The 23,571-nt window shown below is 40.6% G+C and overlaps 2 protein-coding genes across 11 annotated transcripts in view; one reads left to right on the top strand and one right to left on the bottom strand.

Moving 5' to 3' along the window:
- LOC108269120 (MICOS complex subunit MIC27) overlaps nucleotides 1-23,571 on the top strand; it is a 189,687-nt gene that overhangs the window by 157,061 nt on the left and 9,055 nt on the right. The gene's annotated exons all lie outside the window — the stretch shown is intronic.
- The window catches only part of arhgef9b (Cdc42 guanine nucleotide exchange factor (GEF) 9b), a 39,686-nt gene that overhangs the window by 11,598 nt on the left and 4,517 nt on the right, over nucleotides 1-23,571 (bottom strand). For 6 of the 9 annotated variants that reach the window (XM_017474622.3, XM_053682153.1, XM_017474623.3 and 3 more), the window contains 7 exons: nucleotides 22,498-22,633; nucleotides 21,748-21,845; nucleotides 9,057-9,236; nucleotides 5,128-5,217; nucleotides 2,291-2,491; nucleotides 1,238-1,417; nucleotides 171-403 (listed from right to left, as the gene is read on the bottom strand). In XM_017474622.3, coding sequence (XP_017330111.1) covers nucleotides 171-403; nucleotides 1,238-1,417; nucleotides 2,291-2,491; nucleotides 5,128-5,217; nucleotides 9,057-9,236; nucleotides 21,748-21,845; nucleotides 22,498-22,633 — 1,118 coding nt within the window. Of the gene's footprint in view, nucleotides 1-170; nucleotides 404-1,237; nucleotides 1,418-2,290; nucleotides 2,492-5,127; nucleotides 5,218-9,056; nucleotides 9,237-13,438; nucleotides 13,650-21,747; nucleotides 21,846-22,497; nucleotides 22,634-23,571 lie in introns of those variants that run through there. The other 3 variants (XM_053682151.1, XM_053682155.1, XM_053682154.1) reach the window with 3 other exon arrangements.

Below are 23,571 nucleotides of genomic sequence, written 5' to 3'. Positions count from 1 at the left end.
GGGCAGATGTTGAGAGATAAATAACTTTTGATTTGCAATGTTACAAATGTGTCCTGTGTGCATTCCTATGTAAACTATAACTCCATCTGGAAAAAATCTTGATACTCGATATGCTTGAAAGGAAAGAGTCGATGTGAGTATGTGTGTGTTTGTGTGTGTGTTTGTGTTACCTGTGCTCCTGCGCTGTGTATTTGAGCAGCTCAGCCAGCTGCAATGGGTATTTGCAGATCTTCTGCACCGGGGTCAGCAGGAAGCCATCGATTGCGATGTCAATCATCTGCTGCAGGAGACGGCATGCTTCAAAGAAGTGCTGGTAGCGTCCATCCTTCATCAGCTTAGATAGCTCCATACATGCATCCAGATGGTTGTTGCAGTATTCCGAGTAGATCCAGAAACCGTCTTGCTATAAGCCAAAGGTGCTTAGAAATCAGAACTTCATCAAAGAGCAACAGCCTGATCTTTCTCAGATCAAGAGCTTCAGTTCATGCTCACATCAAACATCAGAATGGGGAAGAATGCGATCTCAGATACTTTAGCTATGGCATGGTTGCTGGTGCCAGATAGGCTGGTTTGAGTATTTCAGAAACTGCTGATCTCCTGGGATTTTCACACATATCGAACCTTCAAAGAAGGTGAGAACCTTCAACGCATGGCTGCATCCCAAACCGCGTCCTTACCTACTTTATAGTCGCCGATATACACGTATTTCTCCTGCTATATAGTATGTAAGTACGCGGTTTCAGAACGCAGACGTGCTCTCTCTTTGAGCGCTGCCGTGTGTGTACGTGTCCTGTCACAAAATGCGGTGAAAACTCCCACACGACGTTAATAGTGTGATTAAGGCGCGTACGTGTCTGTAACGCACGTCCATAATGCGACTAAAACAGGAATACTTAATTCCATTTGTGTTTACTCCGAGTGTGACTTTAGTCGGATTAATTTAATCAGTAATCGCTGTTTACATGCTAGTTTCTTAATCAGAATATCGGCTTAATATCGGAATATCGCTGTCCGTGTAAACGTACTGCATGAAATGATGTATTTTTTTCAATCCACGTGATTTGTTGGTACATGTTTGATGAAGGTTTAGAAAATTCCCATAATGTGAAAGTTACTTAATTACTCTAATCACACTGCTTTTCATCAAATAACAGTATGTACAAAAAAAAGAAAATGCTCATTCTAAAACGATAAAATGGTACTGTCAGTGAGGGTAGGTGTGCATTAAAACACTTACATGTTCCAGGAAGCACGGGCCTATTTCACTCAGATGGGGTTCCTCTGTGTTATACTGCTTTTCCAAATCCCGAACAAATCCCATCTGAAATCTATAGATGTCCTCAATGTTTCCAAAAATGACTTTTACCTGGTCATCGTTGAACATGTCGATCCTCTTTCTGCACTGCCTCAAGTAACCCTAAAAACGAGAAGCATTTCAAAACCTTCACTTTTCACTCGCCAGTCATGTGTAGACTATGTCTATTAACTAAACTCTATTCACGGTATAATCCGAATCATCTGGATGATTCTGTGCTCTTAGACAGATCGCAGACTGTATGAAAAACTGCCGTCGATTAGCCTGCTCATACTCCCATACGTTTCCCATTCACACTGTGTACCTAATCATTCCTCTCTTCAGTCCGTCTACATGTGTGTATGCGTGTATGTCTGAGGCAGTCGAGAAAAAGCCCTCAGATGTTGCTAGTAACTTTTATTACAAGCGATGAGACAGACTGATGCCTATCTATAAAATATTATGAAACTGGTATCAGTGTCCCACACTATTATTGGCACCCTTTGGTAAATATGAGCAAAGGCGGCTGTGAAAAATGGTCTTTATTGTATGACCTTTTGATCTTTTCTTTAAAAAAAAAAAAAATCACAAAAATACTCTGCTCTCATGGATATCAAACAATTACAAACAAAACACAGGTTTCTAAAATATATATATATATATATATATATCTTTGTATCTAAATGTAGGTGTGCAGCAATTATATAATCTATGAATTCATATGAGAAAAATAGATTTGAAGTATATTCCCATTTATATTTAAAAATAATTTGCACACCTGGGTGACTGGGAACAGGAAATTGTTCAACCATGACTTCCTGTTTCACAGGGGTATAAATAAATGAGGTAACACAAATTCCCTTAGTCATTCATAACAATGGGTAAGACCGAGGAATATCGCTGTGATGTGCGGTTGTTGAGCTTCACAGTGGCTATGAGAAAATAGCAAACACGTTGAAAATGCCCAAGCGAGAAGATGTGAATGATCAGCAGTACCTCACATATATCTTTCAGGTGCTTGATGTAGTGACGTTCCGTGCTCATGATCTCATTGATGACGTTAGCCCTCATCTGGTCTCTGTTCTGGAGAGGCTGTCCCAGGCAGAGGCAGTCACTACCTGCATCCAGGTGCCCATTCTGGACCTCACTGCTGCCCTCAGCTGCTTCTATGGATCGATCATCCTGGTTCACCCACAGCTATGTGCAAGAGGAGTGAGGTGTATACTTGAAATGTGACTTTGACATGAAATGGCATTTTTTCCTCTCCTGAGTTAAACTAAGAAAACAGGCTGTTCTACCCTCCATTCTTTTGCCTAAGGTAGAGCAAGACAGCCTTCTTTGCATTATATACAACAAATGAATTATGAATTATGAATGAATTCATTGTTATTGCACAATTATTAGACACATGGTATTTCTCAGCTTAATTTTGTCGGTGAACAGATACAATGACGTCAGTTGGTCCTAAATGTTTATTTCACATCCGAATAGAATGTTTAACAAAGGAGAAATGAGATCAGGGGAAATGACTAGTGTGCACAGTTATTAGGCAACTTTTAGGCTAATTTTTTTTTATTATTATTATTCTTCAGTCTTAAAGTGTTATTTAACAAATAACTAACATATAATAACATATAACAATTTACAAAAAAAAAATAAATGTTTTTTGGCCTTTATTTTGGCCCTTCAAAACTCTTCGGTGATGAATATTGCCACCCTTCTTTTCCATAACCCACCATGAGCCTTCTATCCGTCGAATGCCAGTTTCTTGATCTGTTTACGGTCACTTTTAACTGAAGCAGCCATCATAACCTCCCGAATACTGCTCAAATAAGTGAATTGTCTTCCCTCACTGTAAATCCCACAATTAAGAATGTCCCAGAAGTTCTCAATAAGATGTAACTCAGGTGGCGAAGGGAGCGAGGTCATCATTGTCATCTTTGATGCCTTTGCTGGCTATCCAAGCAGAGGTGTACCTTAATATACGCGATGGAGCATTGTCCTGCATAAAGATCATGGCCTACTTGAATGTTGCTGACTTCCTGTACCAATGCTTGAAGAAAGTGTCTTAGAGAAACTGCAAGTAGGTTTGGGAGTTGATTTCCAGTCTATCTTCAACCCGAAAAGGTCATTAATGATACCAGCCCACAGCAGTACAACCCCTCCACCATGCTGGTGCCTCGCATGATCTGGAACATTTGACCATTTTTGGCTTTTCATTCACAGTTAAATCTTGTATTTGGCCCATTTTCCTGTGGAAGAGAAGCTGCCTAATAATTATGCGCACGTTATTCAGGGTGTTAAGCCTGACACGTTAAGCCACACCCTCCCTCAATAAACAATTAAACTACACCTGAAAATAATGAAACCCAGTCAGCATTCAGGTTTATATGGCTAAGAGTTGGATATAAATAATGATCAGATCATAATATTAACTTGCCTAATAATTGTGCATGCCGTGTAAAGGTATTTGGGTTTGAGATGAAAAGATGAAGTGACGAAACGATAGATCAGAATTTCAGCTTCATTTCCCGTGTGATGACCCTAAGATGAGCCGGTTCTGTGTTTGTTCTGTGTCGTATCTGTGATTTGCTTATTTTCTAAGAAATAAAAAAAGCTGGGCGAGCATCCTCTACAGTGCCCTTTGAAGTCTTCTACAAAAGATGGATTGTGATACCTTCACCCCTGCCCTCTGGAGCTTGTTGGGGATGTCACTGACTGTTGTTTTTGGGTTTTTCTTCACAGGCTTCACAATGTTTTTGTTATCAGCTGCTGCTGTTTTCCTTGTCTGACCCGTTCCACGTCTGGTTGTGAGTACTCCAGTGGTTTCCTTCTTTTTCAGGACATTCCAAATTGGTGTATCGGCTATGCCCAGTGCTTGTGCAATGGCTCTGATAGATTTTTCCCATCTTTTCTCAGATTGAAAACGGCTTGCTGTATTCTCTCATAGACAACTCTTGAGTCTTCACGTTGGTTTAATCTTTTTAACAACAAACGCACATGTCTTCACAGGTCACACCCAGGGCTCAAACACGAGTTTAAACAAATCAATCTAACAGGGCAAAACTGGGCAGCAAAAAACACCTGTTTAGTCACGTTCCAATATTTTGACCTCTTGAAAAGTGGGTGGGTTTAAACAAATGGTGCCATGTTGTAAGTCGTCCAGCACACCTGGATGTATCAGGACATGAAGGCTTAAATTCCGATCTATCATTTCATATTCTTTCGATCTCAAACCCCAACATCTCAGTGTATGGCAAAAATAAATAAATAAATAAATCGAAATTGGCCTTGCTGTTCCAATACTTTCAGAGAACACTGTAAATCGTGTCGTCATTATGTTTTCATTTGGGGATTCACCAATTACAGGCAACTTTAACTGCTAAAACTTTGTATCAACCAAGATACTCCCAGGTGTTTCAGTATTGCTAGGAGTACTTTTTGTGACAGCAGGGTTCTGTTTGTTCATCCTGAACTAGAAAACAGTGCAACAACAAATAGCATTTTAAATAAAGAGACATTCACTGAACATGGAGCTCAAAATTTGGCTAACAGCACCTTCGTGTTCTAAAGCTACAATGCGAACACACAAATGATATGGAAATGTAAACATACACTAAAGGAAATGCCTCCAAGTCATACTTAAATTAAATGATCCATCCAAAATAGGCACATCACGAATGTTTAACTAAAGTGAAGGTTTCTATTTGGAATAAAGCCTACAAGCTTTATCATGATGTACATTAAAAGCATGATCTTCATCTGACTTGGTCTGATGCTCATGACGTGTTTGACAAACTCTTGGCACTTATGGAAAGTTGATAAAAACGCACCTTTGCTGTTGTGATTTGGAACCTTCGAGTGGCTATAGGGTTGATATAGAAAACCTGTTTTGTTTGGGGTTGAGGAGGGTGAGGTTCAACCTTGGGAAAGAATGACAAAAATACATTTTGTTCCAATATGGTCCTCTAGGAATGAAGATGAGTAAGTGAGATTAAAGTGAACTAGGAGCCGTTTCTAGTCTGCACCTTCTGTTATTGTCTCCAAGCATACCTTAACTTTTCATCAGCTTACTGTCAAAGAGAGTCTGGGTTATGGTTAGTGTGACACAGAGTTTCTCAACCCTAGTGGCCGGTGGTGTAATTGCAGGGGGTCCGTAAAGTTTTAAAAATGTTTCAATAATTATATATAGTTAAATGCATCAAAAGATATTCAAATGAGATGTTTTGAAATGAATCAATCTGGTCATTCGCGTGCATTCACAAATATCACGTTAGCTGAGCTGACGATCGTTCGCTGGTGGATTTATTTAAAATTTATTTACAAATGAATTGAGAATTTGCAAAAACCTATGAGTGGTAGACAAGTTCGAGTGTCGCACTGATGGACAGAATAAACAACAGATAATTCAGAGAGTCAAATTAAATGTCACAGCAACAATAAAATATATATATAAAAAATAAATCTTGAAATGTTTCGATTCAATTTTAAACGTCCATTGTTAATATCATTAATGTTAAATATTAATCACATAAAGTCACACATATGGAAATGACTGTTAAATACATAGCCTGGAATTGTTGTGAAGTGAGGGGGTCCTTGTGGATTGTTCGAAACATGAAAGGGGTCTAGAGCTCACACAAGGTTGAGAACCACTGGTGTGATAGAATTAGAAAAAATACCGTACTGTCAAGTATAAAGATTTGATCTGTTTGCAAAATAGTGTTGCACGATACACCGATACTAGAAAGGTATCTCAATACCATGCTGTTAAAAACGGTACTATTCGCCATTTTATTACCACCGATACTTTAACAATGACCGCTTATTAATTAGTGCCGTGTTTCCTGAGTTGTGTCGATGTGCGACAGCAGGGCAGTGTGTGTACAGCGTTCTGCTTTCACTCCCTGCAGGCACTCTCATAGACATCGGGCGTGCCCAAACTTTTTTTTTTTTTCCTCTCGTATGCGAAAACGAGAGGCATGGCTGCAAATACAAGCAAACCTTTGATCATCTTTGAAACAGTGTCTGTTAATAAAGTTGATTTTTCAATCATTTATTCAACACTTTCCATGGGGTGTACTTATTTTTTCACACGACTGCATTATTCAGTTACCTGTTGTTTTAGGTTTCGGCCGTGGTACCGGTTCAGTATTGGTATCGAGACATTTTAGTCAGGAATCGTTTCGAAGCCGTAATTTTGGTATTCTGACAACACTATTGCAAACACCAATTCAAATTTATAGCAACAAGACATTTAGGGAGAGATGTATGTACATGATATGGCAGAGTACAAAATGAGACTCGAAGCAGACGCAAAATGCATTCACAAAGCGTCCAACTTCCAATGTACTAAAAGGCAGTAGTTCATCACGCAATCCCCGCCTAGAACCCCCTACTACACCATGTACTCTTTGTGTGGTGTAAATTGTGCTTTAAAAATGCTTTGAAGTAGTGCAAATTGTCAAACATAAAGCATTCAACATTCAACAGCAAGTGTGGTTTGGTACCCAAGAAATAAATTCTTTATTAATAAAGACACGAAAACGGTGTGAGGAGCATTATTACATTAATACAACTTCATATAGAAAGCGTGTCATTAAATTCTTGTCGAAAATAATCCATATATTTATCATTATCTTAGTTTGTCCAGTTACTTTTGGGAAAATAGAGGGACTGTGTAAAAATGGCTGCAATTCCTAAACGGTTAATGCGATATTTTTTTTTTTTTATTAAACCCCATGAATTAAAGCTGAAAGTCTACACTTCAAATATGTATTGATTACAAATCCTTCGTGGTGGTGTACAGAGGCGAAATAATGAAAATCGGGTCCCTGTCCAAATACTTATGGGCCTGACTGTATATATGGGGATGTAAACTACTGTACTTTAAACTACTGTATCTCTGGGGTCAACATAATAGAATAGATGGATAGGTCCGGGGGAAATGGGTCAGGTCCTGGTTGAAAGTCTTTCCCTCTTGTCTTCAAAATTACTCTTTAAATATTTTATTTCATTTATTTATTTATTTAATTCATTGCATCACAGTTACAGAGGACAGTCACTAATACTGGCACCCTCGGTAAATATGAGCAAAGAAGGCTGTGAAAAAATTGTCTTTATTGTTTAACCTTTCGATCTTTTGTTAAAAAAATACTCTGCTCTCATGGATATCAAACAAGTGCAAACAAAACACAGGTTTATCAAAAAAAAAAAAAAAATCTTTGCTAAAGATCTTTATTATAGGTGTGCAACAATTATTGACAGCCCTAGGTATTCATACGAGAAAAATGGATTTGAAGTATATTCCCATTGATATTTTTAAAAAAAATAATAATAATAAATAAATTGTGCACCTGGGTGACTAGGAACAGGAAATTGTTCAACCATGACTTCCTGTTTTACAGGGGTATAAATATGAGGAAACACACAGACCAAATTCCCTTAGTCATTCATAACAATGGATAAGACCAAGCTGTGATGTGCGGGAAAAGGTTGTTGGGCTTCACACAATGAGAAGTGTCTATAAGAAAATAACACAAGCATTGAAAATGCCCATTTCCACCATCAGGGCAATAATTAAGAAGTTCCAGTCGACTGGAAATGTTATGAATCGAGCTGGAATTGGACGTGTGTCTGTATCGTCTCAACGCACTGTGAAGAGGACGGTTCGAGTGGACAAAAAAATCTCCAAGCATCACAGCTGGAGATTTAGAGAAGTTAGTTGTGTCTTGGGGTCAGAACGTCTCCAAATCTACAATCTGAAGTCACCGACATCACCACAAGCTGTTTGGAAGGGTTTCAAGAAAAAAGCCTCTACTCTCATCCAAAAACAAACTCGAGCGTCTTCAGTGTGCAGACACTACTGGAACTTCAAATGGGATCGGGTTCTGTGGTCAGATGAAACCAAAATCGAGCTTTTTGGTAATAAACACAGAGGTGGTTTTGGTACACAGAGAGGTAGCCATATGGAAAAGTACCTCATGTCCACGGTTAAATATGGAGGTGGATCTTTAATGTTTTGGGGCTGTTTTACTGCCAGAGGACCTGGACATTTTGTTAGGATACATGGCATCATGGACTCTATCAAATATCAACAGATATTAAATGAAAACCTGACTGCCTCTGCCAGAAATCTTCAAATGGGCCGTGGTTGGATCTTCCAGCAGGACAATGATCCAAAACATCATCAACATCAACACACAAATGGTTTACTGACCACAACATCAAGGTCCTGCCATGACCCTCCCAGTCCCCTGACCTGAACCCCATAGAAAACCTGTGGGGTGAACTGAAGAGGAGAGTCCACCAGCGTGGACCTCCAAATGTGAAGGATCTGGAGAGATTCTGTATGCAGGAACGGTCTCAGATCCCTCGCCATGTATTCTCCAACCTCATCAGGCGTTATAGGAGAAGACTCAGAGCTGTTATCTCGGCAAAGGGAGGTAGCACAAAGTATTGACTAAAAGGGTGCCAATAATTGTTGCATACCTATATTTAACAAAGATATTTATTTTTTTTCTGGATAATTGTTTGATATCCATGAGAGCAGAGTATTATTGTGATTTATTTTAAACAAAAGATCAAAAGGTTAAACAATAAAGAACATTTTTGACAGCCTTCTTTGCTCATATTTGCCAAGGGTGCCAATATTAGTGGAGGGCACTGTAAGTCATCAAAATGATTAGTGTGAATTATCAGTGACATTCAATCAGTGAAAGAATGTTGCCATACCAAATTCTTGGATGGATGCCAGTCTTACCCTCACAAAGCTGGCTGGGAACCAACCCTCCTCATCATCGATCTGCCCCCACCACCAATCCTTGTTCGAGGCATCCAGGACCTTAATGACATCTCCCGCCTTAAATGCCAGTTCACGGTCAGCCATGGCCACATGATCCCATACTGCCTCAGCGCTGACGATGGACCCTCCACTGATCAGCTGAAGAGGAACAAATCAAAAACCAATCAATGTAATACTCACGTCCTGTTGGCACCAGTACAAAACTTTATATACATGGCGACACTTTTCTCAAGGTGTCGTGTGTTTATTTTCCTATAGTTTAACATACAGTGTTAAAAATCCCTCCACTGAACACCAGCCTATATTGAATTGATAAAGGTATGAATTGATATTGCACAAGGAAGAAATATATGAAGTCATATGCAAAAATAAGTACACCCCTTGGAAACTGTTGGCGCTTTTTTTTTTTTTTGACATATTTGGACAAGCAAACATTTGATCGTCTTTGAAACGGTGCCTATTAATAACGTTGAAATACTTGAACAAAACCACATGTGTAATTCGCTTTTTCAATCATTTTTTCAATAGAAATATCAATAGATGTGATATTCTTCTGTGGAAAAAGTAAGTACACCCTCGGCCTCAAAAGCTAGTATTTCCCCCTTCAGCAGAAATAACTTCTTGTAGGTGTTCTGCATAATTGTCCATCAGGCTTGCTAGAATTTTTGACCACTCTTCCATGCAATATTCTTTCAATTGTAAGATGTTTGAGAGTTTTCTTGAATGTACTGTACGTTTCAAATCCCCACACGTGATTTCAAGGCGATTCAAATCCGGGATTTGACTAGGCCATTCCATAATCCTTCATTTCTTCTTTTTAGGCCATTCCTTGGTGGATTTGCTAGCCCTGCTGCTATGAAGGTTTGGCCATAGTACCCACAGTCACAGAGATTAACTCAAACGCCAAAGATTACTGGCACCTCCTGAAGGGAGGTCATGTCCACTGGGTTTTTTTGAAGAGTTCCCCTTCACTCACTAAAGATTCTGCCAGAAACTCCCAAGCAATCTGAAAGGATTTCCTGGGTATACCTGGTAAAGCTGGCCGGCACCTTGTGCAACAAATCCGAGTCAACAACTGAAGTACACACGCCCCTTCACCATGACAAGGTCTCAATCCATGCCATTTATTTCTCTTATTTTCTTGTAGCTAAGCAAAATGTGAACGCTAAAGCAAAATTGTACAAATAACACTAGACTTAAAATTGACATTGCAAGATGGTTACATATAAGTAAGATCATTTCATTCGTTCAAAAGGAAATAACAGTACCCACCAATCAGAAAGTAGCATTTTTCAGGGCCATGACGCAATGCACGGTAAATCAAAAATGCAGTCCAGAATATTCACAGTGCAAAATTTGTGTATTACAAATATACAGCTAGGTGAAAAGCTAAAGGGAAAAACCTGAATAAATGAGTGGAGGAACACACCTCCAAGTGAAAATTCTTCCAGACAGCTGTACTACATGATACAATTCAATGACAGAACACATTCAATGGCCATAATGCTCCTACAGTAGTGATGTGCAAGGAAAAACAGATGTGCAACCATTCTTCATGTGAGTAAGAATGTTAATACAGGATGTGATCAGACTGTCAGCAAGAACAATCCATGCACAACTAGATAGAGAGGGATATTATAGTAAAGTTGCAGTACATAAACTCCTCATTATAAAGACAAATTTTAGAGTTCAGAGTGCAAAAACCAGAGGCACTGGTCGACTGAGAACTAGAAAATGCATGTGATTCTTCACCATATTGACAAGTGGGAAAATGCATGTGTGACATACACTAACATTTACCATGAGAACGGTATAGGCCTGAATGCTTAATCTCTACATTGAGGTGATCTAGTGGCTATATTATACTGTTAAAGGGCATTTTACTGGCATGGTTTAGGTCCACTCGGCCCCTTAGAAGGAAAATTACTCGGTCACTTTCATCAAATGCTTTATCTTGATCTGGAGGGCGCATCGTCGATTAGAGGTTAGCACGTTCGCCTCACACCACCAGGGTTGGGGGTTCGAGTCCCGCTACTCCCTTTTTTGCATGTTCACCCTGTGCTGCTCCATGTTCACCCCAGTCCAAAGACATGCATGGTAGGCTGATTGGCGTGTCCAAAGTGTCCGTAGTGTATGAATGTGTATGCGAGTGTGCCCTGCAATGGACTGGCACCCTGTCCAGGGTGTACCCCGACTTGTGCCCGATGCTACCTGGGATAGGCTCCAGGTTCCCCTGAAGGATAAACGGTATAGAAGATGGATGGATGGCTCTTTATCTGCGTGGATCTGGAGCTTATCCCGTAAACACTGGAATACACCATGAACACACTAATCCACAATCCCACAGTTTATCTTAGCCCCTGGTACATTTTGGTCAGGTAGGAGGAGACCCATGTTTACATAGGAGAATATACACACAAACTCTCAACCGACCGTAACCTGAACTCAGGATCGAACCAGAGACCCTGGAGCTGTGAGGTCGCAACACTACCTGCTGCATGACTGCATTTCCCACCTTTATCTCATGATTTAACATTTCTATCCTGATACAAATGGTTCTCTCTAGCATGACAATGCCCCATCCACAAAGCATTAAGGGTCACTGAATTGTTTATTGAGTATCGAAATGAAAAGCTCAAACTCAAACTTTTCTGTGACCAGAAACCATTCTAAATGTAAAATAAATTCCATGGATGCCATCCATGCATATTTATTTCAAGGACATTATTTAAATATGTACAATAACATTTTGTCCATTTACTAGAGCCATACTTTTTTGTTTTTTTTTTCTGGTCCAAGTTGACATATAGACCACCAGAATGGAGCTCGAAATGTGAAGGATCTGGAGAGATTCTGTATGGAGGAACGCTCTCAGATCCCTCGCCATGTATTCTCCAACCTCATCAGGTATTATAGGAGAAGACTCAGAGCTGTTATCTCGGCAAAGGGAGGTAGTGCAAAGTATTGAATAAAAGGGAGCCAATAATTGTAGCACACATATTTAACAAAGATATTTTTTTTTTTGCTAAACCTTTGTTTTGTTTGCAATTGTTTGATATGCACGAGAGCAGAGTATTTTTGTGAATTTTTTTTTAACAAAAGCTCAAAAGTTTAAACAATAAAAACTATTTTTCACAGCCTTCTTTGCTCATATTTACCAAGGGTGCCAATATTAGTGGATGACACTGTACATACATACATACATACATACATACACACATAGAGGAGAGGACAGAGAACGAGAGACAGACCAGAGTCTCAGTCTCTTCTGTTCGTCCATACGGTACTGAATATTTCACATTCGAAACTTCCTTCACGTCCAAACGTCACAAGAAGAAGAACTGTAGTACCAGATGTTCCCACATACAGTATGTTAGCACTTCGGATGTATTTAGCTCTCGCATTCCTCTTCTAATCGTGATTCGACTCCGTAATTTATTCATATATTTCGACCGTGTTATTAAGGTATCACTTGAAAAAGCTTAGTATAACAACTTATTTATATGAATAAATAAATAAATAAATAAATAAATAAATAAATAAACCTATGCATCACAGGTCAGGACTGGTTTGTCTGCAACACGTTCTTTAAATATGATCTGTAGCCAAAAAAATATATATGTTAAATTAAAAAAAAAACAAAAAGGCAACATATTGTGGTGTATGATAAAGGGTTCACTGATTGATATTTCCACAGTATGCACGTACACCATTCTTACACGTATAGTCAATTAAAAAATGAATAAACCTCCCTTGACAAGAACCACTGTCCACAAGGAGATGGATTACGTTTATTGGACAGTCACTGCAAATATGTTTTTATAACATCTGCTTTAAAGGAAATTCACAGTCAGTTATGTGACTCTGCTCTGGCCTCATTTCCCATAATAGAATAAACGTTATAACGGTATTTAAATTGGAATAAATACAACCGACAGCATCGCTACGCCAGAAGTCATCAAAAGCACACACATACCCCCGACAGGTGCAAAGAAGCTCAAAAAAGACAATACGGCTATGATCAGAGGACAACAACGACGACAAAACACCAACCAAAGGGCCAGGGAGGTGCATCATAGATGTACCAGCGTCCTTCAGGTTTTTCTGGTGATGCTGAAGTGGTAATCGCCTGGTAGGTCTAGGGACAGGACCGACATGAAGAACACGTCTCCAAGGTCACGATGCAATGCACGAGGATGTGCGAGATTATTCAAAGAGACAGATGAATGCATACAGGTCCATGCACGGGCTACACCACCGCGCTCGCGCAGCAGAGAAATCAGCAATAAAATAAGCCGCGGCCTGAACGCAAAGGCGGGGAGCATAAGAGACATCCTCACCGTCATCATCCTCGTTAGTGTGTGTCGCACCGGCGATAGCTGCCTCCTTTAAAATGGGCATTAATCTGAACGAGATCCAAAACCGCTGCGCTTCCTCAGTGTGAAGCAATAGCGCGAGGAAAGCCAGAGACTGTGCATGATAAAATTATAAACACGCACATCTGGCAGGAGAAGAGGTCCAGCAGTGAGAAGCCGATTCCTTCAGCACGCCCATAGTAATCCTGAAGGGATAAGGCAGCTGATCATTGATGCACAGTATACAGTGTATTAGAGGCTGTATTTGTGTCCCTGTGACACAAAGATGCACATATATTTATTTATTTATTTATATATGTATGGGGAAAATATTAAGAGACCACTGAAAAATCACCAGTTTCTCTGGTTTCACTATTTATAGGTATGTGTTTGGGTAATATGGACATTTTTGGGGTTGGTTTTATTTTTTTTTATTTTATTTTGGTCTATAAACTATTGAGAACATTTCTCCCAAATTCCAAATAAAAATGTCGTCATTTAGAGCATTTATTTGCAGGGGGGGAAAAAATAAATAATACAAAGAAAAATAATGCAAAGTAAATGTTTATTTTTAAAGCGTGATGAAATACTAAACTACATTTCCTGAGGTTTTAACAGAGGTGTGCTTTTGTCACACGTGGCAAAAGACGATCTTAGCATCCGTTCGTTTTTAATCGCAGGAGAAAACTGGTTCATTTTGAGCTCTTTTCTGCTATTTTCGTCTCCCGGGTTTAAAATCTCGTCGTGGCTTTGTACGAGAGTACATCGGTGACGCGGCGGTGTCTCGTGATTATCCGTGAGCCCGCGTGGTCTTATGCTATGAGTAGACGCTGTCTCTTAATTGTTCATGACGGCACGTGACGCTTTTTTTTTTTTACAGATCGTAGTCGATGAGAGAGGCGTTCAAACGGGTCGCGAGTGTTTGTTTCGGCGGTGTAAGAGTCCGAGTGTGAGAGCTTTTGAGAATTGGAGAAAGGTGGACTTCGGACTTGCACGTGAAAGCGGTTTGAGTCTAAACGATGATCTAAACAAAGTCCCGAGGACTTTTCCATCACTTTAAATGAGGTGTGTGACTAATTTTAACCATGACCGTTTTACTTGCCTTTTGAGCTAATTAAACCGCTTAAAGAATCGCGTTGAAGGGAAGAGCCTTCGCCTTATATTCGTGAAAATCTCGAGCTTATAAGCTAGCTACCATTCCGACACTCCTGCCATCCACACTGGCTCCGGTTTTAGTATGTTTTCCTTCATAGTCATGCCAGGGGCTAATGGTTCAAATAGATAGGGCAGAGGACCTGCACTGCTGTCTATTGTGTCTCCGTTTAGCCCTGGGGATTCAGGAGGAGAGAAGTCCTCTGCCTCATCCGAAAGCTTTTTTTCAGTATTCATCTGAAGGCTCGCCCCCCGTCTTCCTCCCCTGCCTTTCCCTGCCACGCCCACTCCTCCTCCCTTCTTCGCACAGCCATCCACGCCCATTTAAGCTGCATTTTTCAAAAACCTTCAGAGGTAGACTTGATCTGAGAGAAGAAGGAGGTTTCATGACCCTTTAAATAAGACAATACTAATGTTTTGACTGAGGAAGAGTTCGTAAATCAATATCTGGTGGAATAACCCTGATTTTCAATCACAGCTTTCATGCGTCTTGGCACGCTCTCCACCAGTCTTTCACATTGATGTTGGGCGAAAAATAAGCAGCTCGGCTTTGTTTTGATGGCTTGTGGCCATCCATCTTCCTCTTGATCACATTCCAGAGGTTTTCAATGGGGTTCAGGTCTGGAGATTGGGCCGGCCATGACAGGGTCTTGATCTGGCGGTCCTTCATCCACACCTTGATTGACCTGGCTGTGTGGCATGGAGCATTGTCCTGCTGGAAAAACCAATCCTCTCGGTTGGGGAACATTGTTAGAGCAGAAGGAAGCAAGTTTTCTTCCAGTACAACCTTGTATGTGACGTGATTCATGCATCCTTCCAAATCCAAAGACAAAGCTGCCCGATTCCAGCCTTGCTAAAGCACCCCCAGATCATCACAGATTCTCCACCAAATGTCACAGTGGGTGCGAGACACCGTCGCTTGTCGGCCTCTCCAGGTCTCTGTCTAACCATTAGATGACCAGGTGTTGGGCAAAGCAGAAAATTGGACTCATCAGAGAAGATGACCTTACTCCAGTCCTCCACGGTCCAATCCTTATGGTCTTTTGCAAACCTCAGCCTGGCTCTTCTTCGCTTCTCACTGATGAAGGGGTTTTTTCTAGCTTTGCATGACTTCAACCCTGCCCCTATGAGCCTGTTTCAAACCGTCCTCGCCGTGCAATTGAACCCAGCTACCGTTTGCCATTCTTTTTGTAGACCACATGATGTCATCCTATGGTTATTGAGTGACATTCGAATGAGTTGGCAGTCATCCCGATCAGTGGAGAGTGGTTTTCGCCCTCTGCTGGTCTGAAGCTTCGTTGTCCCCATTGTCTGCTGCTTGATCCTGTTCTTATGAACCGCCATCTTTGAAATTTTAAGGATGGAAACAACCCAATGCTCACTGTATCCCTCTGCCAGTACTGAACCCTTCTTTTTCTCACTCAAAACTCTTTTGGCATGGTCAATAGTTATTTTTTTTATTCCAATTACTTTTGATGTACTACTAGAACTGTCTTTGCCATCCAGATGGTGTATATACATATATATATATGGTAAAATTTTTCTTCAATAACGATTGTTTTGCAAAAAAAAAAAATCCTAATCAGATTAATTCACAAATTTACATAATGATGACAGCATCAGCTCGTCCGGAGACTATAAAAGGGTGCGGCGGACACAGAGAGGTGGTGAGCGTGTTGTATTTCCGTGGAAAGTCTGATCTGTTTCTCTCTCTCTTCAGAACCCGACGAAGAGACCCAAGTGTCCTGACAATGTTCCACTACTGCTGCCTTGGCTCCCTCCTGACATTTGCACACCAAAGGTCACATTTGAATTTCTAAACTTGAAAAGACTGGTGGGATTAGAATATGTTTCATGAATACACATTTGAGGATGAGTTTGTCACAAAGCCAGTAATATATGGAGAAATGTAAATGGAAACCAGTACCAAAACACAATCACTGGTGTAAAGGTAAGTATCCCTCACAGAGAGTCAGTCAGTCAGTGAGTCAGTGAATCCTTCTCCTGAAACATACACATTTGTCTCCTGACAAATAAAATCAGCTGAAGCTTGAAGATAGACTGGGCGGGGTGGGGGTTATGGAAATGGCTGAATGGAATAGGGAAAAATCTCAATTTTAGCACTAATGTACCTGAACTGTGAGTAATTACATCAGCTATGCACTGATTTGTCAGTTTTAAAGCTAAAGGGTTCATATCTGAACGACAGATGACATATCGTCAGGCACAAAGCATATTAATTGTCATTGTTTTGCATGCGGTAGTTTGTGGAGGCGTCAAGAAAAAAAAACATATTCGGTAATGAGTATTAGTGGTCGTTCTTTTGATTAAAAAATAGGCAAGCTGCCTGCCTGTACATTTCTTGACCTATTTAGGATCTATAACCATAACACGTCTTTACCGGTCACGTATACGTTACAGCACAGTGAAATTCTTTTCTTCGCATACCCCAGCATATCAGGAAGCTGGGGTCAGAGCGCCGGGTCAGCCATGATACAGCGCCCCTGGAGCAGAGAGGGTTAACGGTGGTAGCTAGGCAGTGCTCAGGCTTGAACCCCCGACCTTCCGAGCAGTCACCCAGAGTCTTAACCGCCACGTCACCACTGCCCCACGAATCGTTAATTACTCCTGAGGTCTCTCGTATGAAATTATTCTAAAAATGTTGCTTCCTATTAGCAAATCCCTATTTGTGCTACATTATTTGCTAATGGCAGGGAACCTCCACCCCACCCACTTCCTCTCTGTAGAGACTGCATGTTTTGTTCAGGCTCTGTCCTTTTGTGATCCATGCTCGCTTCCTGCATCCTGCTAAAAGGAGTCAGCCACCAAGCGAGGAAGAACTAAAATTATCACAAACGAGCGTGCACTGCACTGTCACCATTCTTATAATAGTTGCCGTTATATTTATTTATTTATTTTCATTCTGGATTATCAAGATCAGCCTTTCATGTCGATAAAAGATCATGTTGTGTCTCGTATAATTCAGCAGCGGGGGTTTTAGCACACTGACATCGTCAGGTTTACGCAGTCCCGGTGTGAACAGGGTTATTGAGTTATAAAGAAAAATAACAGTTTGTTATAAATGATAAAGTAGCTAAAGTTTTACCACATGCCACCAAGCAAGATCAAATCAAGATGCTTCAAGCTTCCTTGCAGTTTTCTAATGCTAACGTAAAGATCATTAAGAAATGATGCACATGGGCTTCCGTGACTGTGATCTGAAGAGCTGTTACATCAGCAGAACATTTCTTATTCAACCGCATTAAAAAGTGTTCATTTCCCCTAAAGTCATTCTCAGTTCACTCGCCATCTCACAACGTCCCACATGCTTCACACTTAGTGATGCTCTCAGTGGTGTTCAGAAAGGTATTTATATGAAACGAAGACAGGAGTGTAAATTATGTCAGATATACACGGAGGTCGTTTAGTCGAGCCTGGAGAGGTACTTAAAAACACGGCACAGTGTAATACGATACAATATGCCTGTAACATCTGTCTGACCTCTGTAATGACTGGAAGGCTAATAGGTACGAGCTAATAGCTAATCCTTATTCTTCTGTGATTCTCATTCTTTCAGCGTTGAGAAGTTTGAAGAGGCTTTGCAACTATTTTGACACAGAGCCAAAGTTAATATTAGCAAATGGAGCAGCATTAATGCTAGTTAGATGAATAGTTTAGTACTCCGTCACATAGTTGTGAAAAATTTTGGTTGAATTGTGAAACTGGGGCGCACGTGGTTAGCACGTTCGCCTCACACCGACAGGGTCGGGGGGTCGATTCCCGCCGCTGCCCTGCGTGTGCGGAGTTTGGATGTTCTCCCCGTGCTGCGGGGGTTTCCTCCGGGTACTCCGGTTTCCTCCCCCAGTCCAAAGACATGCATGGTAGGCTGACTAGCATGTCCAAAGTGTCCTTAGTGTATGAATGTGTATGTGATTGTGCCCTGCAATGGACTGGCACCCTGTCCAGTATGTACCCCGCCTTGTGCCCGATGCTACCTGGGATAGGCTCCAGCTTCCCCGTGACCCTAAAGGATAAGCGGTATAGAAGATGGATGGACTAGTGACACTGACCCCTATCAGGGTTATTATAGTTTAAAAAAAAAGATCGCTAGTTTTTATTTTTATTTCGTTTTTGTATTTTGGTTTTCAATTTCAGTTTTGTTTCAGATGCATAAATAGTTTTGATTCCATTTATTATCTTTTGAAAATCATTACTTTTAGTTTAGCGATAGGGATTTTAAGTGTGTGAATTTATCCCTATTGGGCGAGCCGGTGGAGACGGTGGTGAGGAAAAACTCCCTAATGATATGACTAAGAAACCTTGAGAGGAACCAGACTCAGAAGGGAACCCGTCCTCATCTGGGTAACAACGGATAGTGTGAAAGTAAAAGAAAGTTCATTACGGTTTATACATGAAGTCTGTTTGTTGAACTAGTCCACTGTTCACCAAAGGTGCAGAACTGTATGTGGTAATTGCAGTCCCAAGACCATTTCAGCTACCGTAGTCCCAGCAACCACAGCGAGAATGTCCAGATTATCCTATTAACATTGAACTGAAGTGTGAATGGGTATGCTTCCCAATATTTATCATTGTAATTGCTAGTTCTGATTATTAGCGGGTTACCACCCCCCAGCACCAGAAACTACACCCCTGCGCTCCACTGCTACTAAATCGCTGCTCTGCCAAGGAGTTACTGCTAATACACATTACTCTGCCATCTACTGGTCAGTTATAATTTGGCAACATTGACGGATCCACTCCGTTCAACCGCTTGTTCTTAGACAACCCAAGATTAAAATGTGAAATCTGATCTGAAACAGTTCTCGTTTTCGTCAACAATGAAAACCTTGACCGCTATATATCTCTGCTGCAGTGCACATGATGTAGCACATTATGTGACTAATAAAAAGCCACTTACCTTCACTGTTTATCATTAAGACTCAACCTGGCCTCAAGCCACAACTTGCAAGCATGCACAGACACAATTTCTACTTCCACACTTACTGAAGGCACATACAGACGAATCCTAAAGAAATCAGACAGGTGAGAATATTGTCTTAATAAAGATCAAAGTAATCCTGCCTGTATCGTGACTTTACTGATGCTGGAAAAGAAATAAATATTATTAGTTCTTTAAAATACATCTTTTCAAACACACATGAGGAGATCGTGAGATTGAAGACTTACAGCGCTACAGCCATCCATGGCCAGGAGTACAAGGGAGCAAAAGTGCACGTGCGAGGTATGGGAGGTACAGTATTACCTTGTCCTCTGTCAATCACAGTAATATGAGACGATCATGGCTATGTAAGAGAAAGAAGACGTCAGCGCTTGGCTCTCAGACATCCGCTCTCGCGATCCAACGGGACCCGGAAGCGCTGAGGGACGCTGTACACAAACCGAGTCACATAGTCCGCTCTCGCATCAACACAACACAACACGCATGCGTCTATGCATTTGTGAACTTTTTGGAGCTTGAAAGTTTTGGTTACTTGGACTGTAAATGAAGGGACAGAAATCTCCCAGGTTTCATTAAAATGTCTTCGTCTGTGTTCCGAAAGATGAACTTATGGGTTTAGAAGGACATGAGGGTGAGTAACTGATGACAGAATTTTCATTTTTTTGTGAATCATCCCTTTAAGTCCTTAATAGTCTTAACAACAAATCATTGGTCAGGAAATTAGCATGAAGTAAACAAATAGATCAAGTCACTTAGTATGGGACATACGGGCCTTGTGGGAAAACGTGCGGACAGCTTTTTATATTTATTTATATCTATATATATTTATTTTCATGGCATTTTGCGACAGGACACGATCACACACAGCAGCGCTCATCTGTTTTACGGCAAACAAGAGAACACGGCTGCGTCCCAAACCGCGTACTTACCTACTATAGGCCTATAGTAGGTGAGATACATGTATCTCGGCTACTATATAGTAGGTAAGTACGCGGTTTGGGACGCAGCCCACGGCTTCAAGCAGTCGTCTATTAGCACGTACAGCACGACAAATAATTAACCGCACTGGAAGCGTTCGTACATTTTTTAATAAAAACACCCAAAACTGTATACGGTTCCATAACGAAGACCAACTGTATGTCGATACGTGAAATTCCGGAGGGACGTCGGACGGCGTTGCGCGGGGACATAATGACGTGCGCTGTTAATCGATCTATGTTCTATAACGCGTAAAACGGGAACATGAAAGGAATCTTCTAGAAGCGACTCATGTAAACACCTTAATCAGAATATCGTCTTACTCGGTATAAGGTCAATAATTAGAGTACTGCTGTCCGTGTAAACGTAGTCGTTGTCATGATTTTACCTTTGCATTCTTTTGAATTTTCTGACTGGCGATTTGTTGTTAAGTCCGTGAAAAGCTTAACATATTGTTCTTTCTCCCCCACATCCAGATGTAAATATCCAGACATAGAAGATGAAATTCTGATCTGTCGTCTCATATTCATCGTTTGTTTTCGATATATAGCAAAAACAATAGAATTGGCCTGGCTGTTCCAATACTTTCAGAGGGGACTGTAGCATTTAATTAAATAAATAAATAAATAAATAAATAAATAAATAAATAATTTTTAAAAAATACTTCTACATTATCAGATAATCCTTTCTTTAAATTTGGAGAACATCCGCTGCAAAAAAAAAAAAAAAAAAAAAAAACTTCAAATGAGTACAGCTACCATGTTATATTTAGCATTTAGCCAGTCAGACAAGGTTTTCCCATATAACCAGCGCAATAACCCACGTAAACGTCATAGAAACATCAACCATCAGCAAACATAGACAGACTGTGCGGAAGCACGTTGCAAGAACGTTCCAGAAAGATTCTGGAAAACTTTGCACTAGACCCTGTGGTTCAGTTTAAACCAAGCATTTGCAAAAACAAAGAAGAGTCCAAAAACTGAGGACAGTTTGGAGATTATTTACTGCTGCACCACCACTTTTGCCCTTTTCATACATTTTAGAAGAATTACACAAGTAAATGTAATTTCATTCAGTGAGAGAAAGATTCACTGGGGCTCATTTTGGGGTTAGGGGGCTGAAACGTATAGCAGGGGATTAAATCCCTCCTCAATACAGTGTGTATATATATATATATATATATTTCCCATGATGCATTACTCACCATATTCACTTGCAGAGGTCCAGAACGAGGTCTGAGCAATTTTCTCTGACCCGTGCTTCCGTTGCCGTTCTGGACAGTGGCCGATTGTCGAAGAGACTCTGTTGAAGAGATGAATACTTTAATCCAGTATTAATACAGACTTGTGCGTTATTATACTCTGTAGTACATTTACTAAAACTGTTGTTATTTGACAAATGATTCAATTAATCCCAAGCATTTTACAATTCCGGCCTTGCCAAGGGCCCAACTAACGTCCTTCTGATCACTAGTTCAGTGTCTTAATCGCAGCTCCGAAGCTGCGTTCTATAAGCTGATCTGGATACGGGTGTCTAAATAAATAAGCCATGTAAACACGACACTATAATCCGTACGTATAATTGCAGTTATCCGTGCAATTTATATGATTTGACGTCGATCTTCTTATGCATAAATTTACACATACTCAGGAGCACGAGTAGGATACGAATGATTTCTTCCTGAAACGATGGAATTTTCACGAACGGCAAATTTCTGGTGTAAAATGCTTGATTTATGGACGGGTATTTTTGAATCTAACTTCATAAATTCGGCCCAAGGAGAGGAGCGGTTACAAAAGAAGACCTGAGTGTCCTTGTATTCAGTGCTGTTACTGCTAGTGTAGTGTACTAGTGAATAATGTTTGACAGAAATATCTAGTATTTAGTATACGGTATATATCTTCTGTGTCCTGACATGTCTGTATCACAGCTGGTATCAGGTGTAACACTATACCTGATTGTTCTAGCAGCAAGCTGGCTACCATCGATCCCGACATGGCATTCTGTGGAAGAGGAAGCGAGTGGCACCTATGCAGGACCACTTTAAAAGGAGGGTCTTGAGGCGACATTCCAGGAGGGCGAGAAAGGGTCTGAAATTCACTAGATCATATTAGATGCTAACCACCTGGTGTCATGAATATCAAGCTATTCAGCTCTGCTATCTCTATAAACCTGGTGAATTCTTTAAGGGTGCTTTCACATATGCAGTCCGTTTGAATCCGACCCTGATGTGTTAAGGCTTTTGAGACAGTCTGGTTCGGCAGGTATGAACCAGAACAGCCAGTCTGACACTGCGTGTGTCTCTACTTCCATGTGATACACACCTCCTGATTCCACACAACGGCTGGGAGTAAATCAAACATGACATGTGTGATGGGTGGAAGTTTACAGTTTGGTCCAGAATCAGCAAACAGACTAAAATATGAGAAAGCACCCTGCAGTTCGGAGTCAGTGGCGGAGTGAAAAATTAGACTGTGACGTAAAGGAAGATGGAATGGTGGAATGTTCAGCAGAAGCACGCAGGAATAAAAAGCAGCATCCGGTAATACTTTATTAACGGAGCTTCATTTTGCGCATACGTTTTCTTTGCGATGGAAAGGGCGCTATTGTGGGGTTTTTTTTGTATTCACGAGAGCATTTTATCGGTCAGCATTTTTCTCAGTATCTGAATACGAATGGCAAAAAAAGAAGAGAAGTGCACGGGAACAGGAATGTGGAACTTCCCATGTAGGAAAGTGCATGCAGCCTTAAAAACAACACTTCTCTAGAGTACTCGATGTGCGTTTTTTTTTTTTGTCCATCGGTATTGCTTTGCAAATCCAACAGTACACACTACGTCACTCTCCTACGTCTATATATAAATTGGACCATTTCACTGTGTTAGTCTAATTAGTTTACTCTACCAACAAGAGAAGAACTCTTGTAGATGATTACATAAGCTTATACCTAGCAGTAAATGGCTCGTTAATCAACCAATCCAAGCGCTAATTCATGACGATTAGCCTTGAACAAATTTGGAGAATATTTT

The sequence above is a fragment of the Ictalurus punctatus genome, chromosome 8 (genome assembly GCF_001660625.3).
Source record: "Ictalurus punctatus breed USDA103 chromosome 8, Coco_2.0, whole genome shotgun sequence".
NCBI classification, from domain to species: Eukaryota; Metazoa; Chordata; class Actinopteri; order Siluriformes; family Ictaluridae; genus Ictalurus; species Ictalurus punctatus.
Note: the sequence above shows the minus strand (reverse complement) of the source record. Positions and strands in the feature narration are given on the sequence as shown.